Here is an 18755-nt window from a genome sequence, read left to right on the forward strand (position 1 = left end):
TTAACCAGTTATGTACACACCAGTATTTACATTTCTAGCTTTGGACACATAAATGTTTATGTATAAGGACATAAGATACTTCCGCACCAAAATGAATGAAGTTATGAGCATGAGTAATTATTTGCAAAACTACGGTCCTGAGACTGAAAATTATTTTGAGAAGTTTATCATATCTGGGGCACAAAGAGCAGGATCTGAATGAATAAGAACAGGGTGAGGCTTTGAACTGTATAGTAGTCTCCCAAATGAAATAATACTCTGCAATATGCATAACTTAATGCAAGGCTAGATGAAAAAAGAAAGAGAATCCAGCACTGGGAGAGGACCTGTCTTATACCTCCTCTTAACATCTTTTAATTCCAGGCTCTTTGGATATGCTTATTTTGTGCTTTGAATCTAGGGATGATGGAAAATTTAATTAACTAATACAAGCATAGAGAGCAAAAAATTACCACTTCTGATTGATCATCTCTTGGTTAATCTCAGCATGTTTACAGAATTGGGTACCATTACCAAGTACTATTCTTCAGAAGCAGCAAGGAGCACAGTATGATTGCATATGTTGTTTTAATTTTCGGCAAACACTTGCTTTTTCACAAAGTGCCTAAATATTTGTTGATATGTCTCCAATGGGGCATCACCTATCCTTGTATTTTAAAAGTTCTTCCTTGTATTGAGTCATCATGCTCAACTTGAAATCAATTACTAGAGAAAGAACAGCAGCTATATATATAGTTATATTTATATTTTAGTGAGATTTAAAGTTTTATAACAACATTCAGCTGAAAAAAAAAGATGTAAGCGAGTAAAAGCAAAAACATTAACCACTTTCATGAAATTTTTTCTTTGGCCATATGTCTTTCAGTATGTTTCTGTAATTTCCTTTTGATGATAAAAGCTATACTGGAGATAGTTATTCCATGCATAAATTCTTTATAATGATGGTCTAAGCTCAAGAAAGGCTTTTCCTGAAGTTGTTTGTTTTCTTGTTCTTTCTGTCAGTTGTATTTATCCACAGGCACTCATGTTCCACACAAATATTTTGTTGTGTTTTTTTTTTTCCTTTTAACCCACTCTGACAGTAACACCTTTATATAATTATTAACTGTTACCTAAGATAGCAAAGGTTCCATTACTAGCTAAGTCAGATACTGTATTTTTTTAACCTTTAAACCAGGGAAGAAAAAGAAACAGTCTTTAAGCAAGTAGTCAACTAATTATTTTTTTCTCTTATATCAGGATCCACGATTCAATGCAGAAGTCGACCAGATCACGGGGTATAAGACTCAGAGTATTCTTTGTATGCCAATAAAGAATCATAGGGAAGAGGTAAGTTGCAGCATTGGGTTCACTTCATGTAATACTGTTTCCAGCTATGCTAATTCTTTAAACTTTTATTAGCTGTCAGTCATTATCTTACGGCATAAACCCATATCTTTTTTTTAAAAAAAAAAAAGACTGTGTGCTTATGATTGCTTGGACTTTTAATTTTATCTTATCTAGTTCAGTAATGTAAGCCAAAGGGAATTGTCAAGAAGAGTTTAACCCCCAGATGCAGAAGTAGAATATATGAATTTAACTCCAGAAGTGCTGTTCATGGTTCCTGTACCTAGTATCTGTCAGCATTAAAATTCTCTGCGGGTTTATTGGTCTATCTCGGCACACACTCAGATTGCAATTAAGAGTTACTGTGCTTCAGCTTGGGTTTTATCTAGGTTATGTTCTTGAGAGTACATAAATTATTTTTTATCATTGTATAAAAGGTTTTTACATTCTGTTAACTCAGCTCATATGTAATAAATTAAGAAACACATTAAGTGCTTAAGATCAGGCATTGAAAACACATGGCGTTGATGTGATTTAGAGAAGTCATTGATAAGTCATGTAATGTAAAGTCAAATTACTTCAAATATAAAATAATGTGAACTCTTGCATGTATTTCCCATCAGTGCTACTTCTCACAGAAGTTCTCCCTTCTTACCTGATACCCTATCTGATACTATTGCAGTAGGGAGAATTCTTATTACAAACTTACATCTTCTAGCATTGACCAGCTCAAGAGTACATTCAGTGAAGACAAAGCACAAAACTGGGATCAAAAAAAAAGCAAGCATCACTGTTTTACTTAGGGAGGTAGTTAGTTTTTTTTTGTGTGTGTGTATTTTGTTTGGTTTTTGATCCTGAAAGCAGTAGCCTTCAGGTACATCATCAGTTCTTAGGATGCTTGCACAGCGTAGGGTTCCTTATAGAGTGCATCAGAGCTTTAAGATGGAGCCTTTCTCTCCTGTAATTCCTTTATTCTTCAGAGTATTTATCATTTGCTTCCAGAAAGTTCAAACTCCAAAAATAAATGCTGCCAAGATTGTTTTGAAGATATCATACCTTCTTTTTCTTGCTTTTCTGTTTTCCATAAACTCTTGACTGAGTTCATTTGTTGAATCCTACTGTAGCCGACCCAGATGATCAGCCAGGATTTCCTTTCTTAACCTACTGCAAATTTTGGTTTAAAATATTCTTTCAATTCTTCCAAGGACAGAACTTGAAACTGACTTGAGTTGACACTACCTTGCAGACAACGCTTCTAGTCTTCCTCTCCTAGTCCCAAGCCCACTTCGAAGTCTTCCCATTTCCAGCTGGCAGCAGCCACTGCTGGCCCTGGGCCAGCTGATGAGCAAATCAGATGCTGTGTGGAGCAGCGCTCCATGTCAGGCTGATGCAAGATTTTAAATTTCACCCACGCCATCCCATTTTCTTTTTGTTGAATAGAAATAATGCTGTGTTCTATGTAATTGGGATCAGAAATGAAGTACAGGATCTCGCTAGCCAGGGAGCACAAAAGTGCTAACTTCTCGTTGGGCCTTTGTGGTAGGTAGGGGAAAGAATAAGAGCTGTAGTCTGTTGGTGAAACACACCATGACTTACAGGCTGAGTAAGCCTGCAATTGGCCGTATCTTCAGCTAGGTTTCTACTCCTAAGTGCATCAGCAAGTGGAAATGAAGCAGGGACGTGTTTATTTTTAAAGCTTCAGCCAACGTGAAGTTTGAAGAGTCTGTTACACTCACTCTTGTATGCAATAATTTGAAGGGGCTAAACTAGAAAATCTCATTTAGGAAAGGATAACACTTATTTTTTTCCTGAATTTGAAGTCAATACCAGGAGGTTTTTGTTCCTCTCACCATAACAGTTTGGTGACATGCTTCTGGAGAGACTTTGGAGTCAGGGAATCAGCCTTTAATTTGCCATCTGCTTTTTCTGTTTAGAAAAAAAATATCAGAATATGGGCTCCTCCCTGTGATAAATGAATTCCCAAAGCCCCTCTAGAAATATGGAGGCTAGTGAATGCTTCCTTAGCCCAGGATGTCAGCAGTCACAGTCAAGAGATGATTCTGGAAAACATCCAGAAATAAACACTGAGAATGAGAAGCAACTGTGACTTTTTTGTATGTTTGCTTAGTATTGGTACTATTTTTTAAAACAAAAGAATAAGTAATTGAGATTAAGAAAATCTCATGCTGATTATTAAATCCTCTGGGCCGGCTGAAGTACGGAGATTTTTCCAGTAGATGTTTTTCACATTTTCCTGTATTTCCATAAGGCATGTGAGAAACCAACATCTCACTTAAAAATAACTACTAATAAGAAATTCCATAGATGAAAAGAAGAGCTCATAAAAAGGACTCAGGAAATAATAGTAATCTTAAAAGGAAAAAAAATAGTGAAAATGAGTACCTCTGCACAGATGCATACCAAAAATGGAATCACATTCACTTGATAGCAGGACTCTTTTTCAGTCCCCTACTCAACCTATTCTTGCTGACAGAAATGTCAGAGAAACGTTGCATTTCAGATCCAGAAAATTCTGCTGATTATGTCATCTAAGATCAGACCATAGAAGCTTGTACAGTGCTAGCTTTGTAAAGAGTTTTCATTTTCCCATGAAAGACTGCAAATACAAACTGACTGAGCTTTGTATGCAGCTTTAGGGGCTTTGAACAAAGTTCTGGCACCTGTAAATCAGTGCTGTGCAAAGTCTAATAACTAAACAGAAATTTCATCCATCCCATCATATGCCAAAAGATTGCCATGTGATGCTTTCTGTCATGCAGAGCTATATTATTTGTTGTTTATAACCATTGAAGAAAACAGTGAGGAAGACAGGCCTTGAGTAATTTGAATTGTCCTCTACTTAAAACAAACAACAAAATGGTTCTAAGTCAAATTATCTAAAGCTATCCCTGTATTTAAAATTTTCTGAAGGTGAATGTGAAGCCATAGCGAAGACTCCATTTTCATCCTAAAAGATTTTCTCTTCTGTAGCAGCAGATAACTTTAGAGTTAAACATATTCACATCAATATATGCAATGTGTAGAGTTATCGAGACATCAGTCGGACCTACTTCGTGTATCAGAGAACACCTCAAAACCTTCAAAACAGAGTGAATTATCATCCTCAGTAGTACAAAAAAAAAAATCCAATGAAAAGTCAGTATTAGCCAGCTCATACCACAGCTAGCAAGGCTATTTCTTTTACGAGAAAAAATGGTATTGATGGTCACAGGATTTAGCTGTAGCTATTAATGCTAACCAATTTAGTGCTATAGTGTTTATGCAGAAATCAGGGTTTTATCACTAGTGGCAGAAGATCTAAGGTTGTGGCTGTTCACATCATGTATGTCAAAAAGCATTTTTGATGTGTCCTTAAACCTTCGATTTTTTTTTTTCAGAAGCTCCAAATGCTACTGATTTGCCTTCTATAGTATCCTTAATGAAGTGAGTAAATGCACTAGCACTTTTTTTTTTCCCTGATTTTGCTTGGTCTTGGATTCAAAGACCCAGAAAAAGGACTACAGAAGCTGTTGCAAGTAATTATCACCGTAAGAATTTCTCCATCTGGTTTTGTAGACATTTGTAAACAAACACTCATTTTGGCAAAAAAAATCTTACAGGACTGAATAGTGAATGGAAGTCATTAGCTTAAAGCAACTTGTGGAGTTATTGAGAACTGATACAAGGCTCAGTAGAGCTCTCTGGTTTGGAATATCTGCAGAAGGGATGGTTCCTGACTGGAAGAGTCATCATAGCTGTAGTAGAAGCTGTACAGGAATGTTACGTATTTTTTTCCTTTATGCTGTGCAAAATAATTTCCATAAAATACTATTTTGGTTTAAATCTTATTAAAATCTGTAGGATTTTCTCATGTGGGGACTTCTAGTTGAATTGACTGAGACCTATCTCCCAGGCTCTGAGCCTAAAGTATGTAAAATTGAACTTCCCACTAATTGGCAAGGCAAATCTTCTGTTCTGGCAATGATCGCTCCAACTGTTTAGTTGTGTTTTTTGTTGTTGTTGTTTTTTAATTTGCCCTAACCTCTCACTGGGAAGCTTTTTGGCATACATCAGGGTGGTATTCTGTTTATAACAGCCATTCAAAGTATCCTGTTGAACTTTATGAAAGATAACCAGGTATATTATGGTTAGCCAACTACATTCTTTTTTCCCACAATGCCAACTTCAGGTACAACACATCACAGTGACTGCAGTATAGCCAAGCTACCTTGAAACAAACTACCTCCAGTTCCAGTAGCAGTCTTGCTGCAGGATTATGGAGATCAGTAATTTGCTGCTTGGGAGGATTTCAGCTAATGCTGAGATGTATTATAGTAGCTAGACTGCTAGGAATCACGCAGGCTACTGTTGGCAAGAATGGTAGAAGAGGATGTGAAAGTTTTGTTGATTAAAAATGAAAGTCTGTAAATACAGGTCTGTCCCTATAGGATAGTTTTATAAGCCTGATTCAAAGATGTACAAAAGCAGGAGAGCAAAGTAAGCTTAAAACCACTCAGTCTGTCCTCTCATGTGGATATGTTCCTATCTTTAAAATGAGATAAAAGTTGAGTTTTTCTCTCCCTGTTACCATTCTTTGGCTTAATGTCATTTTTCTTCAGGTGACAGCAAAATAATTTTTATTTATTTATTTATTCTCAGGACAGAAAACGGTATTTTTAAATCAGCTGAAGTCAGAACCAACTAAAAAAGGCACTAGCTCCCTGTAGAGCTGGAACAGCTTTCACAGAGTTAGGCCTGGAGTCCTAATGTCCAAAAAAATGTAGCATGAAACAATCCAGATAAAACTCATATCTCAGTCATCGTCTACTGAGAGACGCTCCAGGTAGCCTGCTACTTTTAGAGGCAGGAGGCAGCTAACAGTAGAAAAGAGTGAAAATAATGTCCTCTGACAATTAGAAGAAATGTCTCCTTTTAATGTGGATCAGGTTTTATTAAATTGGATAACTGGTAGAGCTAGACAGGAAAGGTTACGGAACAAGCAGCAGCACTGGAAGATTGCCCGTGTTGCCAGCAAGAGTAGAGTTAGGAGAGCTGTGTTCTGAGGTGGTAAAACAGGTACGGGTTCTGACTTAGTAATTGGTGCCTATTTTTTTCTCCTTTTGGGGGATTGACAGAGAACTATTCCATCATCAAAGCTGCTTTCTGTGTTCATGGCGTGTGTCTGTCTTACGTCATCTGAATGGAAAATGACAAAGTGTTTGGTTTCTGATTCAAGGGGATTTTTTTCCACTGACTTTAAAGAAGGCTAGACTGAGGACTAAGGTCGTTTACATACAGCATGTTTGCTTCTGCCCACCCCTTTTGTACTTCCAATACAGCAAACCTGGATGAAGGCTCTTGCTAGGAGCTGCGTGACTAGTTTATACAACACCAACCTAGTCAGACTGGGAGTAAAGCTCATCAGTTTGTAGCACTTGACAGCTCACTGGTTACTTTAGGGATTAGGACACAAGATTACAGGTCTCTAAATATAAGCAAATAATAATTACTGCAGTGTTTGCTCTCCCTTAATCTTGGTTTTCTTCAGTCCATAGTACTTTCTTATGATTTTCTCTAGCAGTTACCCCCTTTCATGGCTGTTTTAGCCCCTTTCTGGCCTAGTAGTTTTGCCTTGGGTGAACAACAAGTATGCAGGATAATTTGGTAGGCATAGCAAGACAGTGACAAGTAAAAAGTATCTTTGCTTTAGTGCTACAGGACTCAGCTTTCAAGAAGGTTAATTTGGTGCCTGCTTGTAAAAGAAGTAATGAAAGATGAAATAATGTGCCTATGTAACTTAATACCTTTTTGTTAGACTGGAACAGAGCATTCATCAGTGAATCTTCACGTGGGCTGTCATTTTTTTTTTTAGTGTTCTTCAGGATTTACAGAGAATGTTTTATTTCAGATATGAAGTAACGTGTCTTCTTTATTGCCATAAAGATTTCACACTTTAATATACCTGTTATCAGAGTAAGTTTTCTGTATAGCTGAGCTCATAGTAGTTACAGTCACCTTTGATTCAAAATCTGTGCTGGTGTGAATGTAACTCCCAGATGGAGGGATCAGGCCTATTGTCTTTTCAGATTTGTTTACAGCAAGTTTCAAAAAAAATTAATTTTAGTGAATCCTAACAGTGGGAAAACCAAAAATGGAAGCCTGTGTTCGCCATGGCCTAAAATGCTTTCACATGATTTAGTTTTGTCCTAATTACATAATTACATTAGTAACAGGAACAAACCCTCCTGAGTTTTTACATCTCCTCCTAATTACCTGCTTGCAGGCAAGACTCCAATGTCTAACTAATACACATCTTAGTTCACTTGAATTTGTACTGATATAAATCAGAATAAGGCCAGAATCTGGACCAGCTTAATCTTTAAAACTGATAACTTTATATGAAAAATACTACATTTATATGAACACATACTACAAAAGTCTCTTTAAAAGCTTAGGATGTCACTGAACAACAGAAAATATTTTGTCAACTGTTTTTTTACAAAAAGAAGTGTTTTATGCAGTTTGTTATCTGCATAAAATTTTTATCATCATCAAGACAAGCAGGATTTTTTTAGCAGGTTTACTCTCCTCATTACTCCTTCCCTCTTCTGTTAAAAGCTTTTATTGGAAGACCTTAACAAAGATACAAAAATGACCATTTCCATTGATGCACATGCCTTTTTTTTTAATGTATGAGTAACCTGCAAGGCTAAATAGTCTTTTTGCTTTATTGGTATGGTACTTATACTGTTTTTTAGCTTTTTTAAGCACCACAGGCCTTCCTTTCATTGGCGGAGGTGTTTATGCACAATGAAAGTACTCACCTCTTAATTCTTAAACTCCGTAATGATGCCTCTGAACTCATCATAATTGTCTTTGCCCGTGCTGGACCAAAGCTGGAAAAAAATAAAAATAAGAAAATGAGAACCCCCAAAAAGACAGTGGTGTGGGAAAAGATCTAATCATTAGTCTTTTCAGGTGCGGGTTAATGTAAAAGCACATACAATTATTAAAGGATTTGCTTACTATTCAAAGTCTGCTTTAGAAGTATATATGGCAGGTATATTGTTATTATAGTGAGAATGTTCACTAGGTAAGAAGTTTTCCCTGAAGTCAAGGAGAAGTTAACTGTGGGAAGAACTGGGTTGTATGGAATGGACTTGACAGCTGAGCTTTATTTCAGATGGACATTTTTGAGCCCACAGTTGGCACTGATTCATGCTGCAGAACACTGACCTTGTAACATCAGTATTTTGGGAATGCTGGTGTGAGAGATGGTAAATTGTTGTCTTTTTCATTACAAAAACATAACTGTATCCCCTCCTTCAGTTTAGCAGTTATATGTTGAAATGATTAACAGCCAAGTACAGTTTTTTAAACATGCACGCCACACAGTTTTCTTCTGATATTGTTTATCAAAAAAAGCAAGCTGAAAAAATGCTGTCATTAACAACTTGCAATGGTCTTATACTACTTAGATTTCAAACAAAGCAAATTCTTTTGTTTTGTCAATCATTTACTTGAGATCTGACAAAAATGTCTGAAAAGAATCAAAAGTTTTATATATACTTTATGGCTTCTTACCACGTACCCATTCATGTTACTGTACTCGGCTTCATCTGTTCTAGTAAATTTTAGCCTCAGAGTTTACTGCACTGTAGATTTACTGGCCTTAGCAGAAGAGGAGACCTAGCCATTTAAATAGATGTAACCATGTTAATTGTAATGAAGTGCAGGGTTTTAGTGAGTGACTTCTAGCTCTTCCCAGTTTCCAGCCTACGTCTCCTGCCTCTTGCTCTGGTGCTAATCCTCTGTTTCACTTCTGAGTGCCTTCCAGTTTTAGTGTGCTGTGAAGTGGCATGGTTAACATGATTCAGAAGGGTACATATATGGAAGTGAAAGGGTAAGTGCAGGATCCAGGAAAAAGTTTAAACTAGCTTACAGGACAGAATGGTCACTGCCAGCAAACAGATTAAATAACTGCAGTAAGGAATCTAGAGAAATACTATCCCAGTGAGTTATTTTTTTTGACTAAATGCTCCCTCTCTTCATACAGACTCACATGAAAGTCTCTTGAAATTCTCTTGTTTCCCCTGGGCTCTGAAAAACAGACCCAAATTACCACTATGAGACATCTATGTTGACTATGTAAGAGCAAATCCAAAGCAGCCATACAGTTTCATTTCTCCCAAAATAGCAGAGTTGGAGCCTACATTAGAAACAAATCAATACTAAACAAAAATCTGAATTTCACTTTTATCTTTATAAGTAATTTTGCTGTTTGCCAGGCAGATTGGTTTGCTGGGAGGCTCTCACCAGCATCCAGAATTGAACTCAGCAAAGACTGGCAGTAACAAAAGCATCGTTCTTCAGCTGTGTTGTACTCTCACATTCATTTTACATTTCTTTTAAATCTAAACCAACACCTTTTATTGCAAAATCACATTTCCTGGCTAATTCTTTTCTGTGTAGAAAGTTGCAAAAGCACCAGTAGCTCAATCATCTCTATGGGACTGTTTTCTGTTCTGTAAGAAATCATATTTTAATCTCCCAATCCATGTAATTATGTCCAGAAACCTGAAATCAAATTTTATCACAGATTATTTCTACACTAAAAAAAGCATCATCTCAAAACTTAACACAACTTTATAAGACAGGACTTTATAAGAATAAAACTAGGTGTGTAATCTTGCCAGATTGCATTTTTTTTTTTTTTTTTTTTACACTCAAATCCCAAAGCAGACAAGCCAACAAGCAAGTAAATAGAGCTGGTCTGTCAGTGTCTTTATAATTATTTCATAAAGTGTAGCAGATCTTTTTATAGTTCATGTAAATACTCTTTGTTACTATCTATGCTCTGATTTATGTGAGCAGCCTTAATTTATGAAGCCAGTTAGCTGCTATTCCTAATACATAGTGCATTTGAAATCTAAGGATTTAAGCCACGTGCCAGAAGCAGAAAGAACTACCCAAGGAAAAGTCTTTAATGTTGTTCAAGGCACATAGATTTGTTTCTTAGGTCTGTCACAGATGTCCTGTGAATGATGTTTTACCCTTGGCTTAGCTTCTTTACCTGTAAGACGATCATTTATTTTTTCATATGTCTGGGAATAAAGTCCAATGACAGATTCGTTAAAAATGATCTAATTATTCCCTTTTGAATGCACTAGGTTGTTGGTGTGGCTCAAGCAATCAATAAGAAATCGGGAACTGGTGGGACTTTCACTGAACAAGACGAAAAGGTATAGAAGCTGGATATTTCTGTCTGTTCTGTTTTCACAGGCGATCAGGGGATATATATGCTATTGCTTTTCAACTGATCAGACATCTTAAAGTTACTAAAAATTAACCACTGAAAAAGTAAGAATTCCTGGTAATATTGCAAAATTCTTTACTTATAGAGCCATGAGAAATGTGGATGTGACATAGTTTAATTTCTCTTTTCAGAATGGTATCTCTCATACATGTCAAATACAGGTTTACTCTACAGAAATGCACTGTAGGATAGTTCCATAGCTTATAATAGACACCATTTTTATGAAGTGATTATAGCTCTCTTGGCATCTCTGACAATACATATTTTGAATATTAAAATTTACATAGTGATTATTTTTAAAATATTGCATCACTTCTTAATACAGCAATTCAAGGAAGAGAAAAGGCCATGGATAAATTATAAATAATACATGAGATAATCAGTAGAGTAGACAGCACCTTGATTCCTAATTCTCCCAATGAAGTTGCTTTCCAGACATTTCCAGATTTCACATTTAGATGTGTAGAGCCAAAGAGGCTGCACAAAGGCTGAAGAAGTTGACTGAATTTTCAGCAGTAAAAATAAATAAGTAAATACCAGAATTTAATGTTCCCCTTTGAAAACTTTTCCCTTTAAAACAAAATGCATACTGAGTATTTGTGGGATATAAGAAGTAATCCTATTCAAATAAGGAAAAAAATTGTGGTTTCGCTATGTTAGCAGAATTTTATTTCCACTTCCCAACATAACAGAGGCTGATTGTCTGCACCAAGTTTTTCTAGGTAAAATCTGCATTATTGCAAGACGAGTTGATTCCTCTGTGCTGCTTCTTACCCCAATCCTACTTGTACCAGGATAAACTGGAAAGACAGTTAGTTTAAAAAGGGAGAAGAGATTCTTGAGGAAATAACAAATTATGAGTAACTGGAGGGAAAAAAAAAAGGAATGTGAATGCCAAAAATAGCTTTAAATATCAATTAATATTTCAAAGTGGAAGAAAAAGTCGGAGCTTATTTTGAACAGAGTTAAGATGCTGTGAGACATTATCTTCATCAGATGCTAATGTTTATTTGTCTTCAGGATTTTGCTGCGTATTTGGCATTTTGTGGAATTGTTCTTCATAATGCTCAATTGTATGAAACATCTTTGCTTGAAAACAGGCGTAATCAGGTATGATCTACAGGTTTGTCCCAAGAATACAAAAATTATGATGGTCAGCTAAAATCTGCACCTTTTCCTGTTATTTCTGATATGGTAGCAATTCCTTGGCAATTTTTAATTACTCTAATACTGTGGAGCTCTAACTGCACTGAGAAGTAGCTTGGCACATTTCAGCTTGGGCTGTGAAAAGTGGGCTGTGTAGGGGAAAACAGTAAAGCTACATGTCCGAAATTCATCCCATGTCAATATACTTGATATTGCCTGAAGTTATCCTGTGGCTCACTGTGTGTATTACACAGCCGGAGGCACCTATACTCCAGAAATTTCAGGTAAAATTATCCCTACAGCATGGCAGAGGTTATACAGATAGCTCTTTTAGTCTCCTACAACTATAAATAGTCACTAACAATATTTTCCATAATGATCAGACAGGAAACTAAATTTCCTAGAGGAATGTAATTCCTCTAATTATGTAATAAATTCCGCTAATAATGTAATAAGAGTAGCCATCTATGTAACTGATGGGTTATTAATGCCATAGCCTTTATGGGTGGAATATCTCTGCCCTACATGATACGAAAAGTTTTTGGAGAAACAACTAGGCAGCAGTTGTTTTAATAGCGTTCTGGTAGGTCTGAGTTTCCAAGTGACTATTGGTGTCTGTAAATTGGTACAAATTTGGATAATCTTTTCAAATTGGTTCCATGCTTCCTGTGGGGAAAAGGGAATATAATTTGACCACATCTAAGTAGCTAAGTCCTTCAGCAGCAGCTTTGAAATATGGCAGCCTGGACCTAAATGATGTTTTCACCAAATGAGTTCATTAAGCTCTGTTTGAATTACAACAGATAATAGTTGTGCTCAAAAGTCTTCAGTAATTTAAATATCACGGTTGATGTTTTTACAATGCACACAAGAGCCATAGGAAACCATTAGGTTTCCTAAGGGCAAATTACTGTGTGCTGTCTGGACTTCTCAAATTTCATTTGATCAACTGTTAATGTTGATCTGACCAGAAACATCAGACAACTAACTAGGCTATCTATTTTCTCCACCAAACTGGCTAATAATTCCTGTTGTCTTGTAGTCTGTATGACAGCCAAAGCTTAATTTTTGTCACAGACACGTGTTGATTTCCTTGATTCAGGGAAGAGGAGAAGAGTCAAAGAGTAGGAACTGTAATTATTGCTTACATCGCCATCAGTCAAATTTTCACAAAAGACTTTTTTTCCAGGTGCTTCTTGATCTTGCCAGCCTGATTTTTGAAGAGCAACAGTCTTTGGAAGTAATTCTGAAGAAGATAGCTGCCACTATAATATCTTTCATGCAGGTGCAGAGGTGTACCATCTTCATAGTGGATGAAGATTGCACTGTGAGTACATTTTCTTTGTTAAAAGGCAGAAGTGCTGGGAAGTCCCTGGGAGCGGTATTGGCTTCCCTCCATTCTGATTCAGTAGCATTTCAAACCTTCTTCCTCCCCGCCCTTGCTTTTATGGCATCCAGTCAGGGCAGGTGTTGATTTCAGAGGATTAGGTCTTTGTGTAGGCCAGGATGCCATTTTATGCAGTCATTTTGCATTACCTATTGGTAAGCTATGGCTCTAAGCTCTCTCCTGTGGCATAGATCTTGAATGTAGAACTCTTTTATAACTCATTTTATTGGCTACTGATGTAAGACAGAAAAAAAGAAAAGGCTGGGTGAAAAACAATGTGGCTTTTACTTGATGTGCAGAATCAGTTTTGACTGTACTTTGTATTTCTTGAATATATCTCAGCAGGGAGTATCTAAACAAGGTATCTGAAGAGAATCGTGGCCTCTCCCAAGATCCTGGCTCACTGAAGCAAAGCACAAACTCCTTTCCTATCTGCCCACTTTTATTTCCTTTGTATTGAAAATAGGCTGCAGAACAAGGAGCAGGATGTTATGTTGCAATAATATTTCCCTGTATTTAAGAGAGTTATTCTTGCACAGGAATGTGGAAGAGGAATTTACATAGTGTATGTATTCAGATATTCACACAGTCCCTGCAAGTCAGCCAAACTCTAGCACCTAGTTTCCAGTCTGTAGTTTGAATGCTTAGTACAGAGAGAATCTAATTTCTCTCTACGTTTAAGCTTCTCAAGTATAAAAAAAAACTTATGTGGAAAGAAAGACAGAGATCTGTCAACATGTTTAAAAGGCTTTGATGTCCTCACCTCCCCAAGCAAAGCAGTTGTTATGCACTCCTGGTCTGGAACTGGATGAATGTTAAAATATGGAAGTTCTGTGCTAACAGGTAAATTTGGCACAGCTTGTAAATACCGGCATTTCTTCTCAGAATGATCAGTAGAGATTCAAGACACTTCAGTGATATTTAAAGAAGATAATTATGTCATAGGATTCTGTACCATTGCTGCTAGATGTGAAATGAAATTAAACAATTTTATACTTGTCTTTATTACAGAATAGGTGTTGGTAATTGCCACGAGCATAAGCTTTTCAAATGAATATTACTACTCTAACTTATAACCACAACGATATATTAAAATATCTTCTTGGTATTCCAGGATTCATTTTCTAGTGTGTTTCACATGGAATCTGAAGAATTAGAGGATTCAGCTGAAAACCTGAAGAGGTAAAACAATGAATTTAAGTTTTTTTCATCATGGGAGAATGTTGAAGAAATTATGCTTTTAATATAGTTTTTCATAATAAAGGACACAGTACCATGCCTTTCCACTGGGTGCCATGTATTTCTGCTGTGGAACAGGTTTTGCCATGAAAAGTACATGGACAAATTGCCTTTAAAAAGTTCACTCTGAGCAGAATAGGAGAACAAGGTCTGTTCTCTTCATTTTGTCAGGTCGAAGTACATAGTTGCATCTCAAGGTTATGCTGTGGAAATGTGCAAAACATGAGAAGTAAAAATCTAATTTCATGGGCTGCTCTAGAACTGGTCTGTAAGAAATCTATGTAGGTGACTATGTTGTAGAGTTGACATAACCACATTAGTAGTTACCAAACGGTGTATAACCATATGATTTTAATCAAAAAAATTTAAAGTACTTTATAAGGAAGGATAAGCATTATTCTTATTTTATAGATAGGAAAGGTGGATCAAAGAACATGACCAACAAAATCAAGAATAATGACTGATAGTTAGATTTTTAGGTCGTGTTCAAGAAACCACTAAGAATTTCAACTGGGAAGGATGGAAAGAAGTAGACATAATTGTATTAAAATACTCAGATTACATAGTTACCAAATTTACTCTGAACCTTTGTATTTAAGTTTTGAAAATTACCGTCTTCATTACCTTTCCGACATAACAAGAAGTTGTTTCAAATAGTGTCAAAAGAGTGAGACACAGTTGTATCTAAAACACACTATGACAAATGTAGTGTCAGGAGAGAAAAATGGAAATTTCTATATCTCTTTGATCTTTTTTTTTCAGTGAACATTTCTTATATGAAATTTAATTACATATATTTGAAAATGAACTTGAAAATGTGTGGCCTAAGCAAATAAAAACCATTGAGATGTAGTAGAATTTTTAGACAACATACAGTCAGGAAGTTCAGAGGTACAAAATGGTACTAAGATCACAGAATAACTCTTTACTTCCTCTTCTATACTGTGGGAATGGCAGAGACAGATTTTACCTTGCTATTCATTATCCCATTCATGGTTACTAGTTAAGGCACTCAAAATGTAATTTACTGCTTGCATGGGCCATCAATAAATTATTTTTCCTAACTGATAGGAAGGGAATGTTGGAACCTTAGCTGCATATCTGAATTTTGTTCATGGGACAGCACAGTTAATATGCCAAGGACTGTACTACGAGTCAGCAATTGGAGTTAGAACTTCTGCATTGTTTTAAGGTCACAATTTCAGGCAAACAAAAAAATATGACATGGATTAGATGGAAAGTATTATGTTACAAGATATAATTTCAGGCTTATTATGTAATCATAATATCAACCCTGAATTAAACCCAGATCAGACTGGTTTTCAGAATTATGTGGTATTGCCTTGTATAACCAAGTTGGTGAAATAATGAGAGAATAATTCTCTTCCTCAAGCACGGTGAACATCCTTTGGATATACACTTACACCATAAGGATAGCTAAAGTCGAGTCAAATGTCAGAGGAACCTTCAGGAGCTTGTTGGGAATAGGTGCATTATTAGGACACATGCCCTTCTCCAATGTCAGCAAAGGGGGCCAATAGAATTGAAATCCCTTAATTAATACATCGTGGCTGTATAAAGGAGATGATTGAAGTTATTTTCTGCCCCAATTTGGAAAAAAACACCTCTATTTCAGGAACAGAATCCCCATGCAAATGATTGTTCTTTTACCTTTAGAACAAATCTGAAATAAAGTTAGGAGTAGGAAATTCACAAATGTTACCAGCTATACCCAGTCTAAAGAATATGCGAATTTCATCTATTGATTTTTTCAAGTGTGTGAGATTTGAGAATAGTTTGTTTTCAGAGTTGTTTATTTCAATGCAAACTCAGTTGCTCATTCTTTATCCTTCATCTACATGAACTGAAATGATTTGTTTATTTCTTAAATTTGATGTTTGGTGTTAACATTTTGGAATGCTAAAGAAATGGTGTAGTGTATAAATTAATCCACTCTGTCATTTTGCGATGGCAACTGGATTAGGGTACAAAATTTGAACTCAATTCCGTTATATAGCTGTTGGTTATATCTTTCTTGGCCTTATCCATGAAAGATATTTACTGTTACCTGCTTTGCATAATGAAGTGGCCTGTTGTCATACTAAGCAGCTAAAAATAATATTTTATCCCTTAGGGACTGTGATACAAACAAAATCAATTATATGTACGCTCAGTATGTCAAGAATACTATGGAGCCTCTCAACATCCCAGATGTCTGCAAAGATAGAAGATTTCCCTGGACAGTAAGTAAAATAAGCTTACATTTGAAATTCAGAATTGATTTTTTTCTGTCTACCTTTCGAATATTTCTTGCTTTCCCCTCAGTGTTTTTTTTTAATTTGATGGCCACAGTTAGAATTCCACAAACACAAAGGAAGGTACAATGTTTGCTTTATAAAATTCTTCATCAGTGAAGAAATGGTACAATACTCACACAGTGAGCAGGGTATTCCTATAGCCATTATTTAAAAAAGTTAACATTCATTTGTCAATAGAAACTGTGATGTGGAGAGCTTGCAGTGTATTCTCTGGAAAGCGTTTAAGTGAAGAACAGCTGGAGATTTTCACAGCAATTCTCTGTAGTTTACTGTGATTGTTGGGAAGCTCTCAGAAGTTCCTTCCGTTTCATTCCCTCCTTTCCCTTCTTGTTCTGGCAAAGATTAATGATATTTATGCCAGTTCTTTGCTGCTTTTGAGAAGGAACAATTTCACTTTTCTGTGAAAGTTTTTGCTTCACACTTCATCAGGTGTGAGCTTGTGGTGTGGTGCACTACTGAACACACAGATACTGGAGAGCTAGGAGGGAAGGTCACTTTGCAAAACTCAGATTACAATCAGGTTGCGTTTGAAGTCATCAACATAAAATAAAATTGTAATTCTGTGTTTTCCTCTCAGTGCAGAAGCTTGAAAAAAAATCTTCTTAATATAGTTAGGCCTGTTAGCCAGATGGGTTCAGGGAGAGAGTAAGAGAGGGATAAGATTTGTCATGATCAGCAGGTTTTTATCAAACTCTTTGTTTTGTGTCACACAACCAAAAGTTCAGAAAGTAGTGTTGACTGTCATTGTTCCGGGAAGAGGAAAGGAGGAGCAGCATCATGGTGGGGAGCTGTGTTACTTCCCTTTTTCTCTGTGCAAGGTTTCACTGATGTTTTGAGGGCGATTCTCTGAAGGACAGAGAAACGCAGGAATTGAGTGCTCACCACCTCATGATAGAGGGCCCTAAGCTATCTTAACTGGAGGAGTGGAAGTTAAAACAGAATCAGGTGGATGTGCTGCATTAGATCAATACAGATGTAAGCGACTATTTTGAAGACATTGTAAAATACATAAAAGGAATACCTTTGGAGTCATTCTAAATGACTCTCTGAAACAAGCCTTTCACTTTGTCAGTAGGGTTAAACTTCTTACACGTTTTTTCCCTGGAATCTAGATGATTTACACCTTATGCATGTGAAAGAAACTGATAAAAGAAAACAACAGTTCTGCTAGAAGGAATTTTGGATGATGTTTTTCAACACAGTCACAGTGGCTGCATCTCCACCACTATATAGGAGCAGTCTCAAGGCTGGGTGGAGGCAAAATCTTTTGAAAGCTGACAAACCCTGGTATGAGGGAAATCCCAGGCGTACCTAGTAACCTGAAAACCCCAGCTTGCCTGTTTCTTTGGAGAACGTTCAACAGCATGCTTACTCATTTTATGAAAAGAACTTTGTGCTTTCTAAATGCATTGGCAGCCTCAGCTACCAACGTAGTGACGTGAGGCAGAAAAACAGCATGGGTTTCTTCACAGGAGAACCCTGATGTTGCATGCCTCAGGTTCAGGCTATCTATAAGGACAGGATTTCAGCCAAATGCTAAGATTCAGCAGCCATGCCTATGGGTTTTTTTCCTGAACCAACAAAGTTAGGGTAGTAGAGACGAAGTTCAAATATCTACAACACTCATTAAAACCATTTATGCCTATTCTTGTTTAGTCTCCTTCCTTGTTTAGTTCTCCTTCTTTTACTTACTGGGACAAGTATATTTTTAAACACTGTACACTGGTCTTGTCCAATCCAGACAAGCTTGAGTTTCAATGCACCTGAAATTTACCATGAAACAGCAGGTTCTTCTTAAGGTAGCTGTAAACCAGTTTTCATGCAGACTTAACTTAGTGGTTCTCAACTGCCCCTGCTGGAGAGGTCTAGTAGGGAGAGATGCTGATTCCTAGCCTTTTTTACAGCTCATTTCACAGGTACATCTTTTCAGCCTGCAGTTCAGAAACCAGCAAATCCTACTCTTGAGTTGTTCTATCTAACCTGTTGATAATGGGCTACTAAATATTAAGTTTCTGGAGTCATG

General features: G+C 36.5%; 1 protein-coding gene across 7 annotated transcripts in view; it reads left to right on the top strand.

Moving 5' to 3' along the window:
* Positions 1–18755, top strand: part of PDE5A (phosphodiesterase 5A) — a 66223-nt gene that overhangs the window by 14403 nt on the left and 33065 nt on the right. For all 7 annotated transcript variants that reach the window (XM_035552535.2, XM_035552581.2, XM_035552542.2 and 4 more), the window contains exons 3-8: positions 1240–1329; positions 10497–10568; positions 11663–11752; positions 12978–13115; positions 14290–14357; positions 16549–16657. In XM_035552535.2, the coding sequence (XP_035408428.1) occupies positions 1240–1329; positions 10497–10568; positions 11663–11752; positions 12978–13115; positions 14290–14357; positions 16549–16657 (567 nt within the window). The remainder of the gene's footprint in view (positions 1–1239; positions 1330–10496; positions 10569–11662; positions 11753–12977; positions 13116–14289; positions 14358–16548; positions 16658–18755) is intronic.

The sequence above is a fragment of the Cygnus atratus genome, chromosome 4 (genome assembly GCF_013377495.2).
Source record: "Cygnus atratus isolate AKBS03 ecotype Queensland, Australia chromosome 4, CAtr_DNAZoo_HiC_assembly, whole genome shotgun sequence".
NCBI classification, from domain to species: Eukaryota; Metazoa; Chordata; class Aves; order Anseriformes; family Anatidae; genus Cygnus; species Cygnus atratus.